This window comes from Diachasma alloeum, unplaced genomic scaffold (assembly GCF_001412515.2).
Source record: "Diachasma alloeum isolate Michigan unplaced genomic scaffold, Dall2.0 Dall_scaffold_00217, whole genome shotgun sequence".
Taxonomy (NCBI): Eukaryota; Metazoa; Arthropoda; class Insecta; order Hymenoptera; family Braconidae; genus Diachasma; species Diachasma alloeum.
Genome location: NW_021680382.1, coordinates 191,044 through 211,592, shown reverse-complemented (window position 1 = coordinate 211,592; position 20,549 = coordinate 191,044). Strand labels below are relative to the sequence as shown.

Here is a 20,549-nt window from a genome sequence, read left to right as displayed (position 1 = left end):
GCGTAGCTGTAAAATTATACAAAAAATTCACCGAATTCGGAATTTATCAATCTACCCTGAATTCGTTTTTCAAGAAGATCGTAAGAACCGTTTTCTCATAAGATGGAAAAATCGAGTTCGGGGTGACCCATAACCCCCGTTTTGTCTATGCCTCACCGGCTAAAACCCCTCATTTCATTATTTATTATCTCCCGAACTGTGTACTACAGCTAGTTAGATTTTTTATCAATAGCCGGGATCTGTTATAAATATTATCTATGAAAAACATGAATTTGACGACCCCTGTTCACCATTGACATGAAATTAAAAACGAATATTCCTTTGATTTCGAATTTATTTTGGTATCAGCATGCCTCATTCTCACTCACTCATTACTTCATAAATAGTCTCCACTTAGAAACTATGTTTTGTTTATAAAAACAGTTTGAGAGTAATTGATTCTATTTTTATAAGTGTTTACATAAATCAATGGCATTGTTTTAATAAGATTAATTTACATATTGACAATGTTTAATTTACAAAAGGGTGGGTGACGTGGCCTTTATAAGTTTAAAATTGTAACATACGAGGGTGAAAATTAATTGAATGAAGGAGATTATCTTTCTGGGGCGACTGGCGATGAATTCACTTCCACGCCTGCTTCTGTGCTTTCTGCGATGCCAATTTTTTTGTTACGTAGGATGAGATCAAGAGAGCTGCGAGGACTATCACGATGAGATAGTAATCAAAGTCTTCTTTCAGGACGTCGAATGTCTTCGATGGCGCAACTCTTGTGTAGAATAAATCTGGAATTTGGAGGGAATATGAGTGCATTGTTTGGAAAATATTCTTGACATTTTTAACAGCGACTGATTGGTATAAAAATTATGAAAAAGGAAGCAAGTTTAGACAATTATTGTTCTGAATTTTCAGCTAATTTACATTTAATTAAATTTCCTGGATAATTTCATCTTGAATTGAATTCAAATTCACAAAATTGGAAATTTACGGATTTAAATTGCCAGAAAATTCCCAAGCAATTTCAATTCAGTTGAACCTAGTTTTGAATTTTTACGATGAATTGGGCGATTTAATCGAAATCCCATGAACAATTTTATCTTAAATTGAATTTAAATTTAACAAATGAAGATTCACATCTAGCTGTTACTAAAATCTCAAAAAAATTAACTATGAATTTTTAATGATGGAGATAATTACCAAGTCCATGTGCAAAAATTAAACAGGTACTTTCAAGGCCACTGGGACTCGTGTAAATTCCTGATACCCTGAATACACTTTGGTTGTAGTTGATGATGGCATCCATATGAATTGGTATCTCTGGCATGTAAGGAATTACACCCTCTTCTCGCAATTCAGGATTGGTGGGTCGTCTTGGATCCAGCATCATCCAGGGTAACTCCAGGATTCCACCATTAGCTAGAGCCACTGCAAATAAAGTACCAAGAAAATGAACAAAATGAGATCAATGAGATGGGGAATAAATTGATGAATTCGAAAACTTTTCCCTTGACAAAATGATCTATTATATAAAACGGAATCCTTTTCATTTTTCGACACATTGAGTGTTTAACACAATGTAGGTATTGAAATATACTAAACTGACACGTATCAACCCAATTAAATACTGTGCTATCTGAATTTCAGATACCATAATTCAAACTTGAAAATGTGCCATTTGTTCTTTGCAATTAGACAAGTATAACTTAAGCATATTGGAATTAAAAAAAAACAAATCTGTCAAAGAATTCATGCAAAAAAAATATTAAAAGGAATCTATTCATTTTTTTTGACACATTTGATGTTGAAATATATTGAACAAAATTAAATACTATGCCATCTGAATTCCACATGGCACAATTCAAACTTGAAAATGTGCTATTTGTTCTCTGCAATTAGACAAGTATAACTTAAGCATATTGGAATTAAAAAAAAAAAAAACTGTCAAAGAATTCATGCAAAAAAAATATTAAAAAATGGAATCTATTCATTTTGTGACACATTTGATGTTGAAATATATTGAACAAAATTAAATACTATGCCATCTGAATTCCACATGGCACAATTCAAACTTGAAAATGTGCTATTTGTTCTCTGCAATTAGACAAGTATAACTTAAGCATATTGGAATTAAAAAAAAAAAAAACTGTCAAAGAATTCATGCAAAAAAAATATTAAAAAATGGAATCTATTCATTTTGTGACACATTTGATGTTGAAATATATTGAACAAAATTAAATACTATGCCATCTGAATTCCACATGGCACAATTCAAACTTGAAAATGTGCTATTTGTTCTCTGCAATTAGACAAGTATAACTTAAGCATATTGGAATTAAAAAAAAAAAAAAATCTGTCAAAGAATTCATGCAAAAAAAATATTAAAAAATGGAATCTATTCATTTTGTGACACATTTGATGTTGAAATATATTGAACAAAATTAAATACTATGCCATCTGAATTCCACATGGCACAATTCAAACTTGAAAATGTGCTATTTGTTCTCTGCAATTAGACAAGTATAACTTAAGCATATTGGAATTAAAAAAAAAACAAATCTGTCAAAGAATTCAGGCAAAAAAAATATTAAAAAATGGAATCTATTCATTTTGTGACACATTTGATGTTGAAATATATTAAACAAAATTAAATACTATGCCATCTGAATTCCACATGGCACAATTCAAACTTGAAAATGTGCTATTTGTTCTCTGCAATTAGACAAGTATAACTTAAGCATATTGGAATTAAAAAAAAACAAATCTGTCAAAGAATTCAGGCAAAAAAAATATTAAAAAATGGAATCTATTCATTTTGTGACACATTTGATGTTGAAATATATTAAACAAAATTAAATACTATGCCATCTGAATTCCACATGGCACAATTCAAACTTGAAAATGTGCTATTTGTTCTATGCAATTAGACAGGTATAATTTCAGAATGTGGAATTTTAAAAAATCATTAAAAAATTCATTAAAAAAATCTCTCTATATTATAAAAATCCAAATCGACTTCTGGTGATAAAAATTTGGTATTCAAAATTAAGACTTCACAATTAAAGGTCACAAGGGTCAAAATAATGGTCATGAAGGTCAGAATAAGAGTAATAAGGGTCAGAATAAGAGCCACGAGGTTCAGAATCAGGGTCATTGGAGTCAGAATAAGGGTCACGAGGGTCAGAATAAGGGCTGCAAGATGAAGTTGGTCACAAGAGACACGTTAAGGGTCATAGGCGTGAGATTAAGGGTCGTGAGGGCCAGATTAAGGGTCACAAGGGTCAGCTTAAGGGTCATATGGGTCAGATTAAGGGTCACGAGGGTCAGATTAAGGGTTACAGAAGTCAGAATAAGGCCTATGGGGGTCCTATGGAGGTTGGCGAGCGAAGCGAGCAGGGGGCATAGCCCCCTAGTATGTTAAAAAATGAAAAATCATTTTGCCAAGAGAATCCTGTGTCAGTGATAAAATGTGTCAAATTGATGCAGTTGCCTACCTAGTATATGTTTACTCGTTATTCCCTTCTCAGTAATGGTTTCCCTCATTGATTCAATGGACGCTGGGAATATAAATGCTTGCCGCTCTACCATAGGTAGTCGTGTTGTCGTTAATGATGAGAACACAGTGGTATTACTCTGCACTTTTCCCTCGTAAAGCTCTAATGTTGCTACTTCAGTTCTACGACTCTTGTCATTGTAATAACTATAAACGAGCCAGTTCTCAGAGTGAACTATGTGGATAGGTCCGCGCACTCGTTTGTGGGCAATGGAGAATATCATTGCTCCTGAGACTACATCCAGGAGGTACAATGTTATCGTATCTGTAAATGGAGAAAACGAAAAATTGAAAGCAACGGGAGCTCACGATTTCTATGGCTTTTTTGGAAAATTACTTACTCTTGAGAGTGCTACCAACACCCTGGGTAACAACCGCAACTAGATTTGGATTAATATACTTATAAAGTACTGATCTATCACCCAGAACACGTCCCTGGGAGTGGACACGTTCGATTGGATTCTTCGACACGACGTGGGTGATTTTTTGGTTTTTAGGGGCTAGCACTAGTTCCCAGACTTTATGAGCTATCAATTCCTGAAAAAAATGATAAAAATGGGGAATGAATGTGTGAAACCCTAGCTCTTTCAAATAGGGTCAGAAAAAAAATGAAATTTCATGGGAATTGAAATTAAAAGTTCAGACTTCACTGAAAATTCAGGGAAATTACACATTTTTGAACAGCAGGAAGACGAAAATTATCAAACTTCCTCAACTTTTCAATCAAAACATAAATTTTAAGTATGAAATTATATTGGATTTTCAGTGAATTGGGAATTCATGAATATATTTACCTAAATTTTCTGGATTTCTATTAATTTTTATGGAATAATTGAATATTATATATTCAATATTCATTTATATTAATTTCTCTCATAAAATTTGGAAATTTTTAATCACCAAATTATTTGAAATTTCACGGGAACAATAATATGACAAAAACTCAAGGAAATTTCAAATTTTTGTGCAGCAGGAAGACAAAACTTCTTTAATCTCCTTGAATTTTCAATCAAAACATAGAAATGCAGTAGCAAATTACGCTGAATTTTCAGTTAATTGTAAATTTATGAATATATTTACCTAAATTTTCCAGATTTGTATTAATTTTTATGGAATAATTGAACTGGAATTCACCACTTTCATTCATTTTTCTCATAAAATTTCGAATTTTTAATGACCAAATCATATAGGATTTCACGGGAACAATGTGATTAAAATTCAATAAAATTCCAGATTTTTTAGCAGCACAAAGACGCAAATTCCCTAATTTTGACTTTTCAATCAAAACCAGAATTTTAAGTACCAAATTACGTTGAATTTTCAGTTAATTAGAAATTCATTAATATATTCACCTGAATCTTCCAACTTTCTATTAATTTTCATGAAATACTTAAACAGAAATTCACAATGCCCACAAATTTTTCCATAAAATTCAGAACGTCCAATCATTAATCTGCTCAAAATGCCAGAGTTCCCCTCAAATACACCAAAAACATCCAAGAGATGTCCCAGAAATTCTCACAAATTAATACCATACACATAGTACCCTAAAACCCCACCCAATAAGAAACCTTTCAACCTCCCTTCACCGAACCTACCTCAGGTGTGCTATACCCAAGCGAAAATCCAGCCACAATTCCAGTTCCAGCATCAGCAGTGAACAAGTAAGTGCTCTTGCCGCTGGCAGCAGCCACTGCAGTCGCATTCTCCGGGAAAACATGTACCCTATCCCTAGAATCGAGGAGCAGAATAGCCCTGAGAAAATCCTCAGTGGCGTCGTGCAGCAGCATGGACTGTTTGACCTTGTACTCCAGCTTCACCAGTCCATCCAGGGGTTGCCCAGTGATGGGGTTGAACGTATAAATAATTCCCTCCCCCGTGTTCTTGTCAGTTGACAGCAGAGCGCACTGTGGGGGATAGGGGAAGTGTCTGCTGCCCCGTTGAACGTACAATATCAGTGGTTTCGAGTCCTTCCTCTCAGTGGCCATATCCTGAACCCTCAACTGCCAGATGATCTCCCCCTTCTTCGACTCAATACCAAATAATTTTCCCGCTGACGTCACCACAACGATCATCTTGTGAAGGCCAAACTTATCTCTCACCAGATCAGCCCTCTGATTCGACGCCTGCGGAGTCACTCCAAACGACGACTGAAGGAACGATTTCAGTTGATTAAATTGGGCAGTCACTCTCCTCGTCATCATTCCGACGACATCCCCTGAAAGAAAATCACACGTCAGATGAATCCATCGAGTGAAAATTAAGTAAAACAATCAAGAATTGCCTGCAATCTACAATCCTCGCTCTACGACTACAAAATAAATATTATTCGGTGAATTCCATGCGAATAAGGTTGTTAACTGCATTTCAAACGACCCTCAGAGCTGTTGTTCGAATCAATGGGCAGTAGATACGAAAGAAATATTCACCAACCGACGAATTTCTACGGATTTGTTCAATCCTCATGCTTTTATCGGCTCAAACCCCATGCATTTGAATTTTTTTTACACGAATACTAGGTTTTCAACAGCATGGAGCATTGGTTATCTAGCTATCGAAGCCCAATCTGATCTAAACAAAATGAGATAAATCTCCAAACCAGCCTATCCTGCAATAACTACTTACATGAACTGTCTATATCGATACCTGCCAGCAGCCATTCACAAAAGAAACTTTATTAATATAATTTTTCAATTAGTTCATACACTTTTCAGACGATACTTTTCGGTATTACCATCGAGTTTAAATGAAATAAACCCCCAAGTGTGTTTACCATTTCATTATACTATTGCAATTTGTTCTATCAAGAGAGAAGACAATGGAAATTTTATTATTAATTATGAGGAATGAAAAGTCGAGAAGGACCATGCATATTGTTAGAGCATCGCGATGGATCCATTATTGTTGGTGGAAATGCCCATCGACTGGTGGAGCGTGAACGACAGGTGAATGGAGATGACTCACTCTCTTTTTGGTCGAATTCTGTCTCGATGGTTTGATCCCTGTCCGACATGGGAAGCTCCATCATCTCGACGATGGTGATGCTGGCTAGCGCCTCTTCTCGGGACCACACTAGCTTATTGTGCTGGAGGAGCGCTACTCCGTCGTCCTCGGAGCTCATCAAGTGACGACAGATCACTCCCTTCGGCATTCGCGGGCAGATGGAGGCTTTTATGCTCGGGGAGAGGAGGGCTGTGTGGGATATCGATGCTGAGAGCTCTGGCATTGGGGTCGAGTCCAGTAGAGAGGATGCCTTGATCTCTGTCACCTGTAGGAATCAGTGAATGTTTATTCATTGACGGAGTTGACGTGCTTAAACTAGCTAGCTCTACCCTTACGGTAAATTCAAAGATTATTGAAAACTTTACAAAATTACAGAAAACTCGATTAGATTCGGAATTCTAATTTTTTTCTCAATTTAATTATGGTTATGGTTTTTCAAAGGAGAAATGTTTAAAAATCAGGATTTAACCCAGTGTCTTATGTGAAAATCAACATTTCCATTGTCATCAAAGATTAAAATCTGAATTTTTTTTCATTAGATGTGAAAAAATCAAGAATTTTTTTGACAACTCATAAAAAATAATCCACCGTTTTGCAAACAAGTTTTATTATTCATTTATGAGAGGGAAATGTTTGAAAAAATATCAATATTTTGCGAAATTTAATTTAGATAATACTGACTGGGGATGAATTTTTTGAAAATTTCAGTGGAACTATAATGTGATAACAATTTTCGAGAAATGGACCCAAAATTTCAGCCAAAAATTTTTAGTTGCTCTTCTTAATCTTGCGGGATCATTTTGTTTCAAGTATCTGCGTTATTTGATCTTTCTAAATTAATAATTTTTAGTAATACTAGACTATCATTTGAGCCCAAACTCTTCCTGAATATTTCCATTCATATTAACTTCCATTCAAAAATAATTTCAGATTTGCACCTTTAAAAATCGAGATGAGTTTATTTATCTCAACGCAAAACACCAAATATGCAAAAATATATTGAGGAATTCCATTGTCTCGATAAAATGAAAGATATTGATTAATTACCCCATTACGATAAGTAGTTTCCAGAAGTACTTTCTCCTCATCAAGGCTCGTGATATAAAGTCTAGCATCACCCTCAATATCCCTTGGAATGATATTCGGTGTATCACCAGGTATCATGATACGTTTTCTATTATCTCCCTCAGCAGTTACTGATAAAACAGACTCATCCCCTGGTACTGCCTCCAGAGTGAATGGCCCCCGGGCCCCAGCCCCAAATATATTATTACTCGTTACTGAATGTGGCTGTGCATTTGGGTCGAAGAGATTCACTAAGAAGAGGATCGCTAGTGACGTGTCACTCTTGAGACAGGCTAGATATGGCGCTGCCAATACACATCTGAATAATAAAAAAATTGAAATGAAATTTTGATTTACATTGAGAATAAAAATTAATTTTATCATTTTATTCTTTATTTTATTTTTTTAATTTTATTTATTTATTTTTTTAATGAATTTTTTTTAATGAATTATATTTTATTATTATGATATATAATTGATAAAATTCTATTTAAAAATAATGCCTAATTTCATTTCAATCAAATAGTTATTATTTGCTTCTTGATTTCTAAATTAATACTATTTTATAGTGAATACCAGTTAATTCTTCTTGAGATACATTTATTGGGAGAAATGGAACTTCTCTATAATTCAAGTTCATTGTATTTCTCGCAATAATGAGAATATTTGATTTCTTTCTAATAATTCTAATACAAAATTTTGCTGTTCTCTAAAAATTCTTTGGCTCGCGCAAAAACCAAAATTATTCTCACTACTAAATACTTTATGATTTCAATACGCATCTAGATAATAAAAAAAGGAAATTAATGAGTGATTTGTCGTGAAAGAAAAAAATGAATTTTACCAAAATAATTTTATTTGAATCAACTAGATATCATTTGCTCGTTAATTTCCAAGTTAATATGATTTTATAGCGAAGACCAGTTATTTCTCTTGAGATACATTTATTGGGAAAAATAGAACTTCTCTATAATTCAAGTTCATTTTATGTCTTGCAATAATGAGAATATTTGACTTATTTCTAATAATTCTAATACAAAATTTTGCTGTTCTCTAAAAATTCTTTGGCTCGCGCAAAAACCAAAATTATTCTCACTACTAAATACTTTATGATTTCAATACGCATCTAGATAATAAAAAAAGGAAATTAATTAGTGATTTGTCGTGAAAGAAAAAAGGAATTTTACCAAGACAATTTTATTTAAATCAACTAGGTATTATTTTCTGGTTAATTATTGATGGCATTAACTTTTACTGAAATGTTGATAATTCTTCAAATAGTTTATGAACTATTCAATCCTTCCTGTACGCGATGAGTCCAGAGTGTACTGAATTAATCAATTCATCTTTGAATTACAAAAAAAGGTCAAAAGTCAAGTTCTGCCCCACTCTCCCCTATTTATATTAAATTTGCTCCACTATATAATGCTTGTTCCAAAAAAGAAACCCCTGAAGAAGTTTTTTTCCTCTGTGTACTTGTATTATTACGTCTCGAGCTACTTACTTTGTTTCTGCTGTTATAAATGGGGCTGAAACCTTTCTTGTTTTCAATTTCTCCCCAGTTTTACTGTCATACGACGTCACCTCAACTCCACTACTGTATATTGGCAGAATATGGTGAAGGGTACCATCTTTTATGTGCCACTTAACATCCTCCAACCTGACGAAACATATCCACAATCAGAAATATTTCTCAAAAAATACTGAACAAAATTAAGTTAAAGTGAAGACATCGTTCGTGTGATGCTTTGGATAGAGATTGATTCATTAACAAAACACATAGTGTAAATAAATATACATGTGCTGACATGGAATTTTAGAAAAAACCTTTCAGCAGAATATAATCCAACTGTGGAAAATGATAGGAATGGGGTGTCTAGTCTGAAAAATCAATAAATCGCATTTCCAGGATGAAGTCATCATGAGTTATAGAGTGAGAGATCTATTCACACTGTTGAGAGGTGAATAGATAGTTTGGGGGATATTATTGATTTAGCAGTGCTTACCGCTCGGGATTTTGCTCCGCAACTGGCCACTCGTTGAGGATGTGGCCAGCAGCTAGGTCCCAGACACGAACTATTGCTGGAACTCCACCGCTTACTGTTATCAAATCACCATCTGCTACGCCACTCAGGGAACGAATTCGACCTGCGTAACCACGTTCCAATACTCTCCTCCATATTATTTGGCCTGTAATTGGAATATGATAAGTTAGAGAGGATTTTTAACTATGACATTGAGTTCTTTTTCAAGTGCACAAATCTGCAGTATTTATTTACGAAAAAAATTGATTATTTTTCGAGGAAAAATAGTTTAAAAATGCATAAAGATTTGAATTTCTTATAATTGACAAATCGGTTTGGAAAATCCTGTTTTCATTATAGTTTTTGAAATATCGTCACTAATTTTTGCTCTGGGATTATGAAAAAGGGGGGGAAAGCATTTTGAAATTTATTCGTCAAACAAATTTTTTTGTTGATATCTCAAAAGAAAATTGAGATTCTTATTCAAGTGCACAAATCCACAGGATTTATTTGCACTATTGAGTTCCTTTAAAAAGGACACTCCAGAGAAAAAACTTCTTCATTCTTCGAGGAAAAATAAATGTAAGTAAATAATGAGTGAAAATTTAAATTGCTCATAACCGAAAGTTCATCGTAAAAAACATTCCCAGAGTGTGATTTTTTATTATAGCTTTCGCAATATCAACCAATTTTCGTTCCTTAATTACAAAAAATAAGGGAGAAGACGTAATTTAAAATTCATTCGTCAACCAAAATTTTTATTGATATCTGAAAAAAAGAAATTAAAAAAAAAAGGAAGAAAAGAAAGAAGAAATTGATTTTCTCAAGTGAAAATGTAAAGAAAAATAAGACATGAATGCAGATGTGAATTTCTTATTTTCTACAATTAAAAATTTATCTTTAAAAAAAATACCCAGTGTGAATTTTTATATTAATTTTCAAAATATCGTCAGCAATTTTGTAAAATTTTAAGGAAAAATAGAAGTAATTTATTGCAGAAAATTTTCTTCTTTACAACATGTTTCGAGGATGATTTGGCCTGTGAGGATAATATGGTAAATTATAAACAGATTTTTTGCTGTTAAATTCAGTTATAAAGTAGAAAAATAGCAAATTTCCCCAAATATTAAATTATTTCGAAAAAAATCTGTCATATTTTCCCAAAATGATTCTTTCCCAAAGTAAATAAATAATTACCGACACGCTCTAATGATGCCGTAACCCCATGACAAACGAGTATTCATTATTGTTGTACCTGATTTCAAATTGAGAGCTGCAAGCACATTTTCCTCAGTGGCAACAATTATCTTCTTGGCAGTCGATACTGTATCAAAACTAGCGAATTTAATTCTCCCTACGTAATTCTGTTTCCTGTTGATAATTAACATGAATACATTAATATTGAATTATAGATCGTGTTACAGCGAGTTATAACAGTGGAATGAGAGACTCACCAGTCGAATTTACCAACTTGATCCTCGTAGAGGCACAACGACAAATTGAACAATGAAAATAGAATAATAAAATACTGAATAAATTGTCCATCCGTGATAAACCGGTGGATATTTCCCTTGAAAGTCCACACGAACGGTGCCATGATTAACAGCTATATTATCATTGTCACAACTGAATTGGGTTAGGGTTGAACTGGGTGCGGATTCCCATGAGTTGCGAGTATTTCAGCTGGACTTCATGGAAATGCATCCACAGATCACTAACTACTTAACATAGATAACCAGATAACTCCAAAGTATCTAGCATTAATCTAGAGATGAAATTGCGTCACATGACCCGTCAGATGACGGTCATATAACGGTCATGTGACCGTCATTTTTAATTTTCAACTTTATATTTTCGTTTTCCATTTTTAGTCAAATTCATTTCGTATTTTCGTATTGGCCTACTAAGCATTTTTAAATGAAAATTACTTTCCTTTTTCATTTGTGTAAATAAAAATATTTTTTTACTTGTGACCGCTATAAATTAGAAATTTAATTAAATTTTTTAGAAAAAAATTGTTTTTTTTTAAATAGAAAAAAAATAAAAATTAGGATGAAATTAGATGAAGTTTCGTTTGTTTTTATCAATTTCTATTTGAATTAATTTTGTACTATTTGTCATATGACGCGATTTAAAAAATGACGGTCATTTTGCATCTGTAATTATGAACGTCGCTATGCATTCATCTATCGTTGGTTTGCCAACAATTTGTTGACAAATTATTTGTGACGATCGATTGTAGCTAGAAAATTTCCGGAAAAAAAATAAAATGGCATAAAGAATTTCCGGTCATATGACGCGATTTGAAAAATGACGGTCATTTTACATCTTTAAACACGGATGCGCGGTTTATTCCAGATCAGATGCTAGATACTTCGGAGTCATCTTTTTATCTGTATTGAGATGATTATGAAATTTGGACTTCCCTTCAGTGACAAGCGCACGTAAATGATGTTGTTTTGGTAATAAATGTAAATATTCCTGGTTGACAGTTGCTCCGAACATAAATTATATGCAGGGGAGGCTGAAAATCCCGTGGCTTGGGAATTAGTTTTGAGGAGACTTAATGTTAGGAGAAATGTTTCAATTGTCGAATAGTCATTGAACGAATAAAAATGAAAGTTGTCTGTGCTGCACCGAACTGTAAATACTCTTCTGATCATGAAGACTCCAGTCATGTCATTTTCGTCAGCTTTCCGAATGATGATACGTGAGTTTTCATACTTCCATTTATTTATTTATTTATTTTTATTTATATATTAGCCTACAATGAGTTATTGCTTCCAAATGGAAGCTTTCTTATCACTCAAATTTATGTTTCCAATTTTTTGCGTTAGGATAACTAAATATGGTTTGAAAAGACCTAATATATATTTTTGGAATGGTGTATGCATGTATTTTTGCGCGCATGTATGTATGTGGTCTTTTCTCTTCATTTTTTTCGAAATTTTCTTATAAGGGATCAATCGAATTTCATGAATATTTTCATGAATATAGACTTTAATGATCTCTATTCATTGACCCCAATTAAAATCCAATTTTTCGTACAAATTTGAAAAAATTGATATTTTCCAAAAATAGATTTTTCAACGATCACTCAAAAAATTGCCATCAAAATGGAATTATTCACGGCTCAAAAAATTGATAACAATACCCTCTTGATTCTATCAGAATATGATGGGGGTCGCACAATTCGTTGTTGAGTTACAGCCCATTGTTTATGCGATTTGAAAGAGAAAAACGGGTTTTTCATGATTACTGAAAGAATCATCAGTAATAGCAATTAAATCAGGGCTTGAAAAGTATATTTCAATGGCTTCTTAATCAAGTTGAAAAATGGTGAGAACAGCATCATTGCTTATCAAGTTACACAATACCGTCATGAGCTTTTTATATCAAAATCTCTATCTCTATTAAACTCAGTCACCAGTCTATCATGTTGAATACTTATTCATATTGCTTCATGCTCCCAACTAACTTCTGACAGAACCTGGGTTAAACTCTGGCTAAATCCTGAATAAACCCTGATTAAATCCCGGCTATGCACCGATTAAACCCTGATTGAACCTTGATTAAACCCGGACTGAAAGCGAATTCGAGTCTTGAGAGGGTCTGAATGTAGAATTATTTGACAGAACGAAATAATATACAAAATTTTGATGACATTTCAATCGATGAAAGTACTATGACATGAAAAAACAGAAGAAGAGAATAGTGAAATGAGAATTAAAACAAGAAAACCCATTCGTAGCACATTGCTAATTTATTAGCAACGATAACTGCACTCATTTATAAAAAAATGCGATTGTCCACTTGTTTCACTGATAATTATCGTAATTATTACCGTTATTCCTCAGGGCTACTGTGTGGGCCCACAACTGCGGTAGACCAGACCTAATAATCAAGTCAAACGAGGAATTACACCTCAATTACTACATTTGTTCGGACCACATAGAAGACCAATATTTCCTGAGCAAAACAAATCAGATAATTATCACTCAAGGGGCAATACCAACTCTCTTCGGTGTTCAAATGCAGTCAGGGCGATTGGACTCATTAAAACCCTCATATTCATCCACCGACGTTATGAATCCCCCAGAATTGAGCGATTGCCAGGAAAACTACGTGGGTGCAGCCTCGGAATATCAAAACACAATTTACAATGGTAATATCTCCAGTGATAACAACGGGGCGGATGAAATTAATGGAAATGAGGAGGTGCAGAATCAGGAGGAGAACAATTTAAATTTTGAAAATATCAACGTTAATATGGAGCAGTTCGAGGACATGACCATGAGGTTCTTGAACCTCTGCAGGATTTGTGGAAAGAATGCCAGTGAATCTATCAATATATTCGATGGGAGAGAGGATGGAGTCACTCTCCAGCAGAAGATTAGACTCCATTTACCGATAATTATGGAGAGTGGAGATGGACTGCCACAGAAAATATGTGGGGAGTGTTGTGGGAAGATCGAGAGCTCACATGAGCTTGTGATAACTAGTTTACTGAATGATATGAGATTGAGGAAGTTCTTGAATTTACCAAATAAGGTGAGAATTACATGGTTTTGTCTAGTTGGAGACAGCAGATTTCTTTAAAATTTGAATATTGAAAGACCTTTATTTATGCCATGATAAACAAAATCTTTTAACGGCAAGAAAGAAATTATACAGATAATTTTTCAGCATGTGCTTCAAAAATAATGGTCATACATTTCATTTTCAACTCATTCTCCCCCAATTTCAAAGTAAAACAAGTGTTAAATTGCTCTTTTATTGCATATGTGTAGTTATTTTTGCTAATAAACTAGCATTTTGCTTCCAAATGGTTATTTTGCACATCATTTCCTTCTGTAATGTATCATTCATGGTTCATTTCATTTTATTAAATTGAATAAGATTTCTTTTCAACTAATTTTGTCAGATTTTCAACTTAGTTGAATGATGATCAGAAATATTTAATTTATACGTACTTGAATGAATTTGAAACATCACATTTGAAAAAACCATCAGAAAGCTCACTTTCAGGGAAATTCATGAAAAATTCGAAATTTTCAACAATCATCGTAAAAATCAAATCGACTAATATAGCTATCGTAATCATCTTTTAACTTCGACTTAATGGCATTAAAACAAACATTTTAAGCTATGATCGAATTCATTTGAAGCATGATATTCAAAGATATCCCCGGAATTCTGATTTTCAAAAAATACAAAATTTTTGTAAATTTTCAAATAAATCAAAATAACGATTATTGCTATCGCCTTCATCATCGAACTCGGTCAAAAGGACATCCAAACAAATTTTTTAAGCCATCGTTCAATCAATTCAGAACATTTTTTTAGTTATCGTGGGACAAGCGATTTTTGAAAAAATTCGAAAATTAAAAAAACCAATCGATGAATTAAATTTTAATTAATGGCGATTGATAGGGCTCGACAATATCTACATGAAACAACGTTTCAACTCCATCCATTCATTAGCGAACAATTAACGCAAAACATTGTTACATACGGACACACATACACACGTACGAACGAGGTTTAAAAATGGCATTTTCGGACTTTTTGGATTACACTGGATCGATATAATCCAAAAAATGCAAAACTTGAATTTGAACGATCACACAGTTTTCATTTGGAAGCAAAAACTATTAGTGAATCGAAATTGAGAACAAGTTCAACAAAATAATAAAATTATGGTAATACGAATGCCACTTAAAATAGTCAATATTATTTACGAACTCTTCCATCATGTTTCGCCGATACATAAAATACTTTAGGCGAAAAAAACCTCCACAGCTTCCCCTAAAATCCCTAAAAATGCAAAAATGTCAAATTTCATCTCTTTTTTTCTTTTTTCAGTACAATTACGAAGAAAAGTATAGATCCCTCATATCAAAGCACGAGTTACAATCAGCAGACGATGCATTCTTCGATGGTATCACATCCGGGAGCTGCGATCTCCCCAAAACTCCCGCAGAACCAAGTTCTCCACCTTCTGAAAAAGAAAAACGCCTGAAATTCGTATTACATTCAGACCTGAACAACTTGATCCTCCAGCCCCTGCATTTCCAAAATGACGAGAGAGCCAAGACTGATTTGCAGAGAGATGCAGTGGTATCAGCGACTGAGGTAATGATTGATCAGCAATCAGACGAATTGAACTGTTCAGATGGGCACGAGGGGTTCCAAACTGAATGTGAAAGTACCCCAGTATTGACAGCAGAGGGCAATCCTCAAGGCGAAGATGCTGTACTGAATAATAAGGATGATGGGGCAGTGGCACCTGAGCAGGGGTCAGTGAGGTCTAGTCGTCGCTGTGGCCACTGCTCCCAGGCCTTCCTCAATCGCAAGGACATGCAGATGCATCTGGCTGAGGCGCACAGTGGCGAAGGGGCACTATTCAAGTGCGGAATGTGCGATAAGTCGTATGAGAAGTGGTCCAGCCTGGATGTTCACGAGGCCACTCATCGCCAGGACAAGCCCTACCTCTGCGATCTCTGTGGAAAGAGCTTCAAACACTCGAACAATCTCAGAGGGCATAAACGAGTCCATCTGGATGCTGCTAGGAAGAAACGACACGTTTGCGAGACTTGTGGGAGTGCCTTTCGATCGAGGTAAAATGGATATTAATACAAAGGATGAAACGAGTCACAATAGAATCACAATAGAAGTATTGAATAGTTCAATAGAATTTTTTCAATAAAGTCAAACGGAAATACACGGAGAGAAATGTTCAGTAAAAATTACGGAACTCACAGTTCGCTCACCGATTACGGAATCGACTCAGAACATTTTAAGTGACGGTATCGTAATTTTTCACAGGGGATTCAGGTAAAAATTAAAGAACGCTCTGGAAAAATTTCGTGATTTTAAGTAAAAATTACGTGACAATTCCGTAAAATTTTCTACAACCACATTTCGCTTCGGAATTACGGAAAAGATACTTAATTTTTATTGAATATTTCTCTCCGTGTGAAAACCTAGCGAATTAGAGAGAAAATTGTATTGGAATTCTATTCAAAAATTCTGTTTTTTTCGCAGATTCTATTGGATATTCAATAAGAGAAAGTCAATAGATTTCGAATGTGTTTGAATTATTCTCCTAGATTTTTTCCATTAGAATTATTTGGCACCAGTTTTCCAAGTTTTTTCCGTTTGATTTTATTTTGTTTTGAATTGCAGAATTCGAGTGGAGAAAACTTGGAAAATTGATGCCCAAGCATTTTTATAGGAAAAATCTCAGGAGAAAAATTCCAACAGAAATTCGACTATTCGAATATTGACTTTTTCTTATCGTATATCCAATAGAATCAGCGAAAAAAAAACAAATAGAATTCCAATAGAATTTTCTAGCGAATTCGCTAGGTTTTCTCTTGAATTTTTTCATACGTGAGAGGAAATCGCTTTTGGATTCATATAGCAAGGCTATTTTTACGGATAAATTACCAATCTACTTCCGAATGGTGATTTTGCACATCATTTTCTTCTACTGTATAGCATTTGTCCTTTCGTTATTTTGTTCAATTGAATTATATTTCTTCTTTAATTAATTGTGTCGGATTTCTTGTGAAAATTCTTGTATAAAGCGAATGAAATCATGACGCTTTGTATACTATATGTTTAATGAATGAATTTTCAACGTCACATTTGAAGAAATCGTCGAGAGATCCAGTTTCAGAGAAATTTTAGAAAAATTGAAATTTGCAAAAATCATAAAAATTAAACCGTTGGATATAGTCGGACTTTTTGGATAATAATGTGTTGATATAACACGAAAAATCCAAAACTTAAATTTGACAGTTTACAAAACTCTCATTCGAAAACAAAAATGATCTCTAATATCGCAAAAATAATTTCTTCAGGTGAATATATCATCCATGAAGTGTTCACATTCAAGTAATTAAAAAACGATTTCTTGGCCCAAGGAATCGTTTTTTTTCGATGTCGTTATATGATGATATTTAATATAAGATGATTTTTATTTGTTGAGGTTTCATCTTCGCGAACATATGAATCAACACGATGGAAACAAGCCCTACGTGTGTGAACAATGTGGAAAGGCATTTTCGAAGAGAATCCAACTACGACAGCACAGATTGTCTCACGGAATTAACAAATATGCCTGTCCAATCTGTGGAATGACTTTTAATCGAAGGGGCAATATGAATACACATTTCAAGAGGCATAGTAACAGTGATGGCACGTATAAGTGCAGTGTAAGTCCTCTTCATTATTTAATGCATGTCTAATAGGGCATTTAAGAAACGAAGGTTTTTACTCTTTTTTTATAAATCTCCGGCAATAAAATTCCCGACATAATAAAAAACAAGTCGACAATTACATTTTTTTAATAAATGTGGATAGTTATTGTTGCTGATAAAGTAGCAATTTGCTTCCGAATAGGTTCTGTTTTTTAAAATTCTTATTTCACTATTCTCTTCTTCTGTTTTTTCATGTCATAGTACTATTATTTATTGAAATGTCATCAAAATTTTGCGTATTATTTCGTTCTGTCAAATAATTCTACATTCAGACCCTCTCAAGACTCGAATTCGTTTTCAGTCCGGGTTTAATCAAGGTTCAATCAGGGTTTAATCAGTGCATAGCCGGGATTTAATCAGGGTTTATTCAGGATTTAGCCAGAGTTTAACCCAGGTTCTGTCAGAAGTTAGTCGGGAGCACGAATCAATATGAATAAGTATTCAACATAATAGACTGGTGACTGAGTTTAATAGAGATAGATTTTTTTTATATAAAAAGCTCATGACGGTATTGTGTAACTTGATAAGCAATGATGTTGTTCTCACCATTTTTCAACTTGATTAAGAAGGCATTGAAATATACTTTTCAAGCCCTGATTTAATTGCTATTACTGACGATTCTTTCAGTAATCATGAGAAAACCGATTTTCTCTTTCAAATCGCATAAACAATGTGCTGTAACTCAACAACGAATTTTGCGACCCGCATCATATTCTGATGGAATCAAGAGGGTATTGTTAGCAATTTTTTGAGCCGTAAATAATTCCATTTTAATGACAATTTGTTCAGTGATCGTTGAAAAATCGATTTTTGGAAAAATATCAATTTTTTCGAATCTGTATGAAAAATTGAATTTTAATTTGTGTCAATGAATAAAGCTTATTAAAGTCAATCTTCATGAAAAAAATGATGAAATTCAATTGATCCCTTATAAGGAAACTAATGATTTCTATCACAAAATTCAACAAAAAGATCCAAAAACTGGAGCAAAAAACTCAAAATATCTCATTATCACTCGTCTTCAACCTAAAAAACATTAATTAACAGAAAATAAACTATCCAAAACATTCATTGAATCAACACCAAAATGCAAAATAAATTCCCAACCGAAGAATTGAGCCAAATTATTCCAAAGCATATCGAAACAATTTTTTTTCATCTGTTCAAGTAATCCTTTTCTTCAAGTTTAATTTTTTTTCTGTTCCCTTTTTATCGAGGGGATAAACTACCTCAGTTTCTAAAAAATCTACAGTCGAGTTATTTTATTCGTCAGATAGAGAATATCCTGTAACTGAATCTCAACAGACATTTAAAAAATTGATATTCTTCAGGTCTGCGACTGCAAATGTAAATCGATGAGCGATTTGAAATGCCACCGGAAGAGTCACAGCTTAAACGACATAATCGAAAGTATAAAGCAGAGATCAATCGACCAGACGATCTGGCAGTGTGCAACCTGCAGCCGAGTATTCTCGAAACGCACACACCTGTCTAATCACGAACGAACCCACAAAGTTGATCAGCCGAAAGTCGAGTGCGATAAGTGCGGGAAGAAGTTGGCGAGCAAAAGCTCCTTAAGGTATCACGTGAAGTCGATGCACACGTGCGAGAGAACCCACCTGTGTCAATTCTGTGGCAATGCATTTGTCTCGAGAGAAGCCAGACTCATTCACGAGAGAATCCACACTGGAGAGCGACCCTATTCCTGCAAATTGTGTAATATGGAGTACAGATGCTCGAGTAATCTCAGCCAACACATGAAAGCTCACGCCGAGGTTCGACCTTTTGTTTGTCAATATTGTTCCAAGTCTTTTACACGGAGATCAGCTATGACCGTTCACGAGAGGATTCACACCGGGGAGAAACCATTCGTCTGCTCTGTGTGCAATCGTGGATTTTCCCAGAAGTATGACATGGTGAAACACGAGAAAACACACGAACCCAAAACACTGAACTGCGAAAAGTGCCAGGAGACGTTTAGTTCGAAGAGCGAAATTTTGAAGCACCTGGAGTGCAGCCACAAACCAGAGCGACGGGCCACTGACGCCGGTGGAGAGTATGTTGAAATGGAGAATTTTGATGACTACTCGTTGAATGTCGAATGTCCTGTGGGAGAAACTGATCAAATGGATGAGATTCAGTATTCGTGATTGTGAACAGATTTTTATGAATGGAATTTTAAAATTGAGCAGATCCACGCCAACAAAGTCGATGCTGAGGATTTTTGTCTCAATGTTTTTCTGAGAAGATGGGGATTAGACAAAAGTTTTCGAAAAAAGAATTGAGAAATATCGATAATGGAGGGAGTTATGATTTTTTGAAAATGATTAGTTTTTGTCAAGAAATTTTGTTTTCCAAATTGGCTTCAATATTCCTCAAAGAACATGAAATACCTTCCAAAATGAGACGTCATACGTAGAATTATCTTCAGTTTGACGGGTTTTATATGAGAAAACGTTTTTTCTCCAAACGTTAATTACCAAAAAGCTAATGTTTTTAATCTGACATTTTCACCAAAAATTTCCAATAAAAAGAAAGGAATTTTGGCGCCAAATAGAGTTTGTCTCTCGCCATAGTTCGGCGGTTATAATTTTTTTCAGTGGGACAAGTATTGAAAATGACCGAAAATCGTTATTATTC

The 20,549-nt window shown here is 34.1% G+C and overlaps 2 protein-coding genes across 3 annotated transcripts; one reads left to right on the top strand and one right to left on the bottom strand.

The window, feature by feature from the left end:
- Positions 1-316: 316 nt before the first annotated feature.
- Positions 317-11,281, bottom strand: LOC107037328 (ER membrane protein complex subunit 1). Of its 2 annotated transcripts, XM_015255831.1 has the most exons (12): positions 11,097-11,281; positions 10,898-11,013; positions 9,625-9,808; positions 9,123-9,278; positions 7,601-7,937; positions 6,515-6,818; positions 6,176-6,196; positions 5,149-5,768; positions 3,892-4,087; positions 3,492-3,815; positions 1,198-1,425; positions 317-785 (listed from the first exon to the last, which is right to left on the bottom strand). In XM_015255831.1, exons 1-12 carry the CDS (start codon positions 11,237-11,239, stop codon positions 625-627), a joined length of 2,790 nt encoding a protein of 929 aa, XP_015111317.1. In that variant the 5' UTR covers positions 11,240-11,281; the 3' UTR covers positions 317-624. The 2 variants fall into 2 exon arrangements, with proteins under 2 accessions (XP_015111317.1, XP_015111319.1); XM_015255833.1 differs by lacking the exon at positions 6,176-6,196.
- Positions 11,282-12,083: 802 nt separating this feature from the next.
- LOC107037334 (zinc finger protein 616) lies at positions 12,084-20,266 on the top strand. Its single transcript, XM_015255844.1, has 5 exons — positions 12,084-12,352; positions 13,500-14,193; positions 15,508-16,262; positions 17,639-17,864; positions 19,241-20,266. Exons 1-5 carry the CDS (start codon positions 12,258-12,260, stop codon positions 20,057-20,059), a joined length of 2,589 nt encoding a protein of 862 aa, XP_015111330.1. The 5' UTR covers positions 12,084-12,257; the 3' UTR covers positions 20,060-20,266.
- The last annotated feature ends 283 nt before the right edge of the window (positions 20,267-20,549 follow it).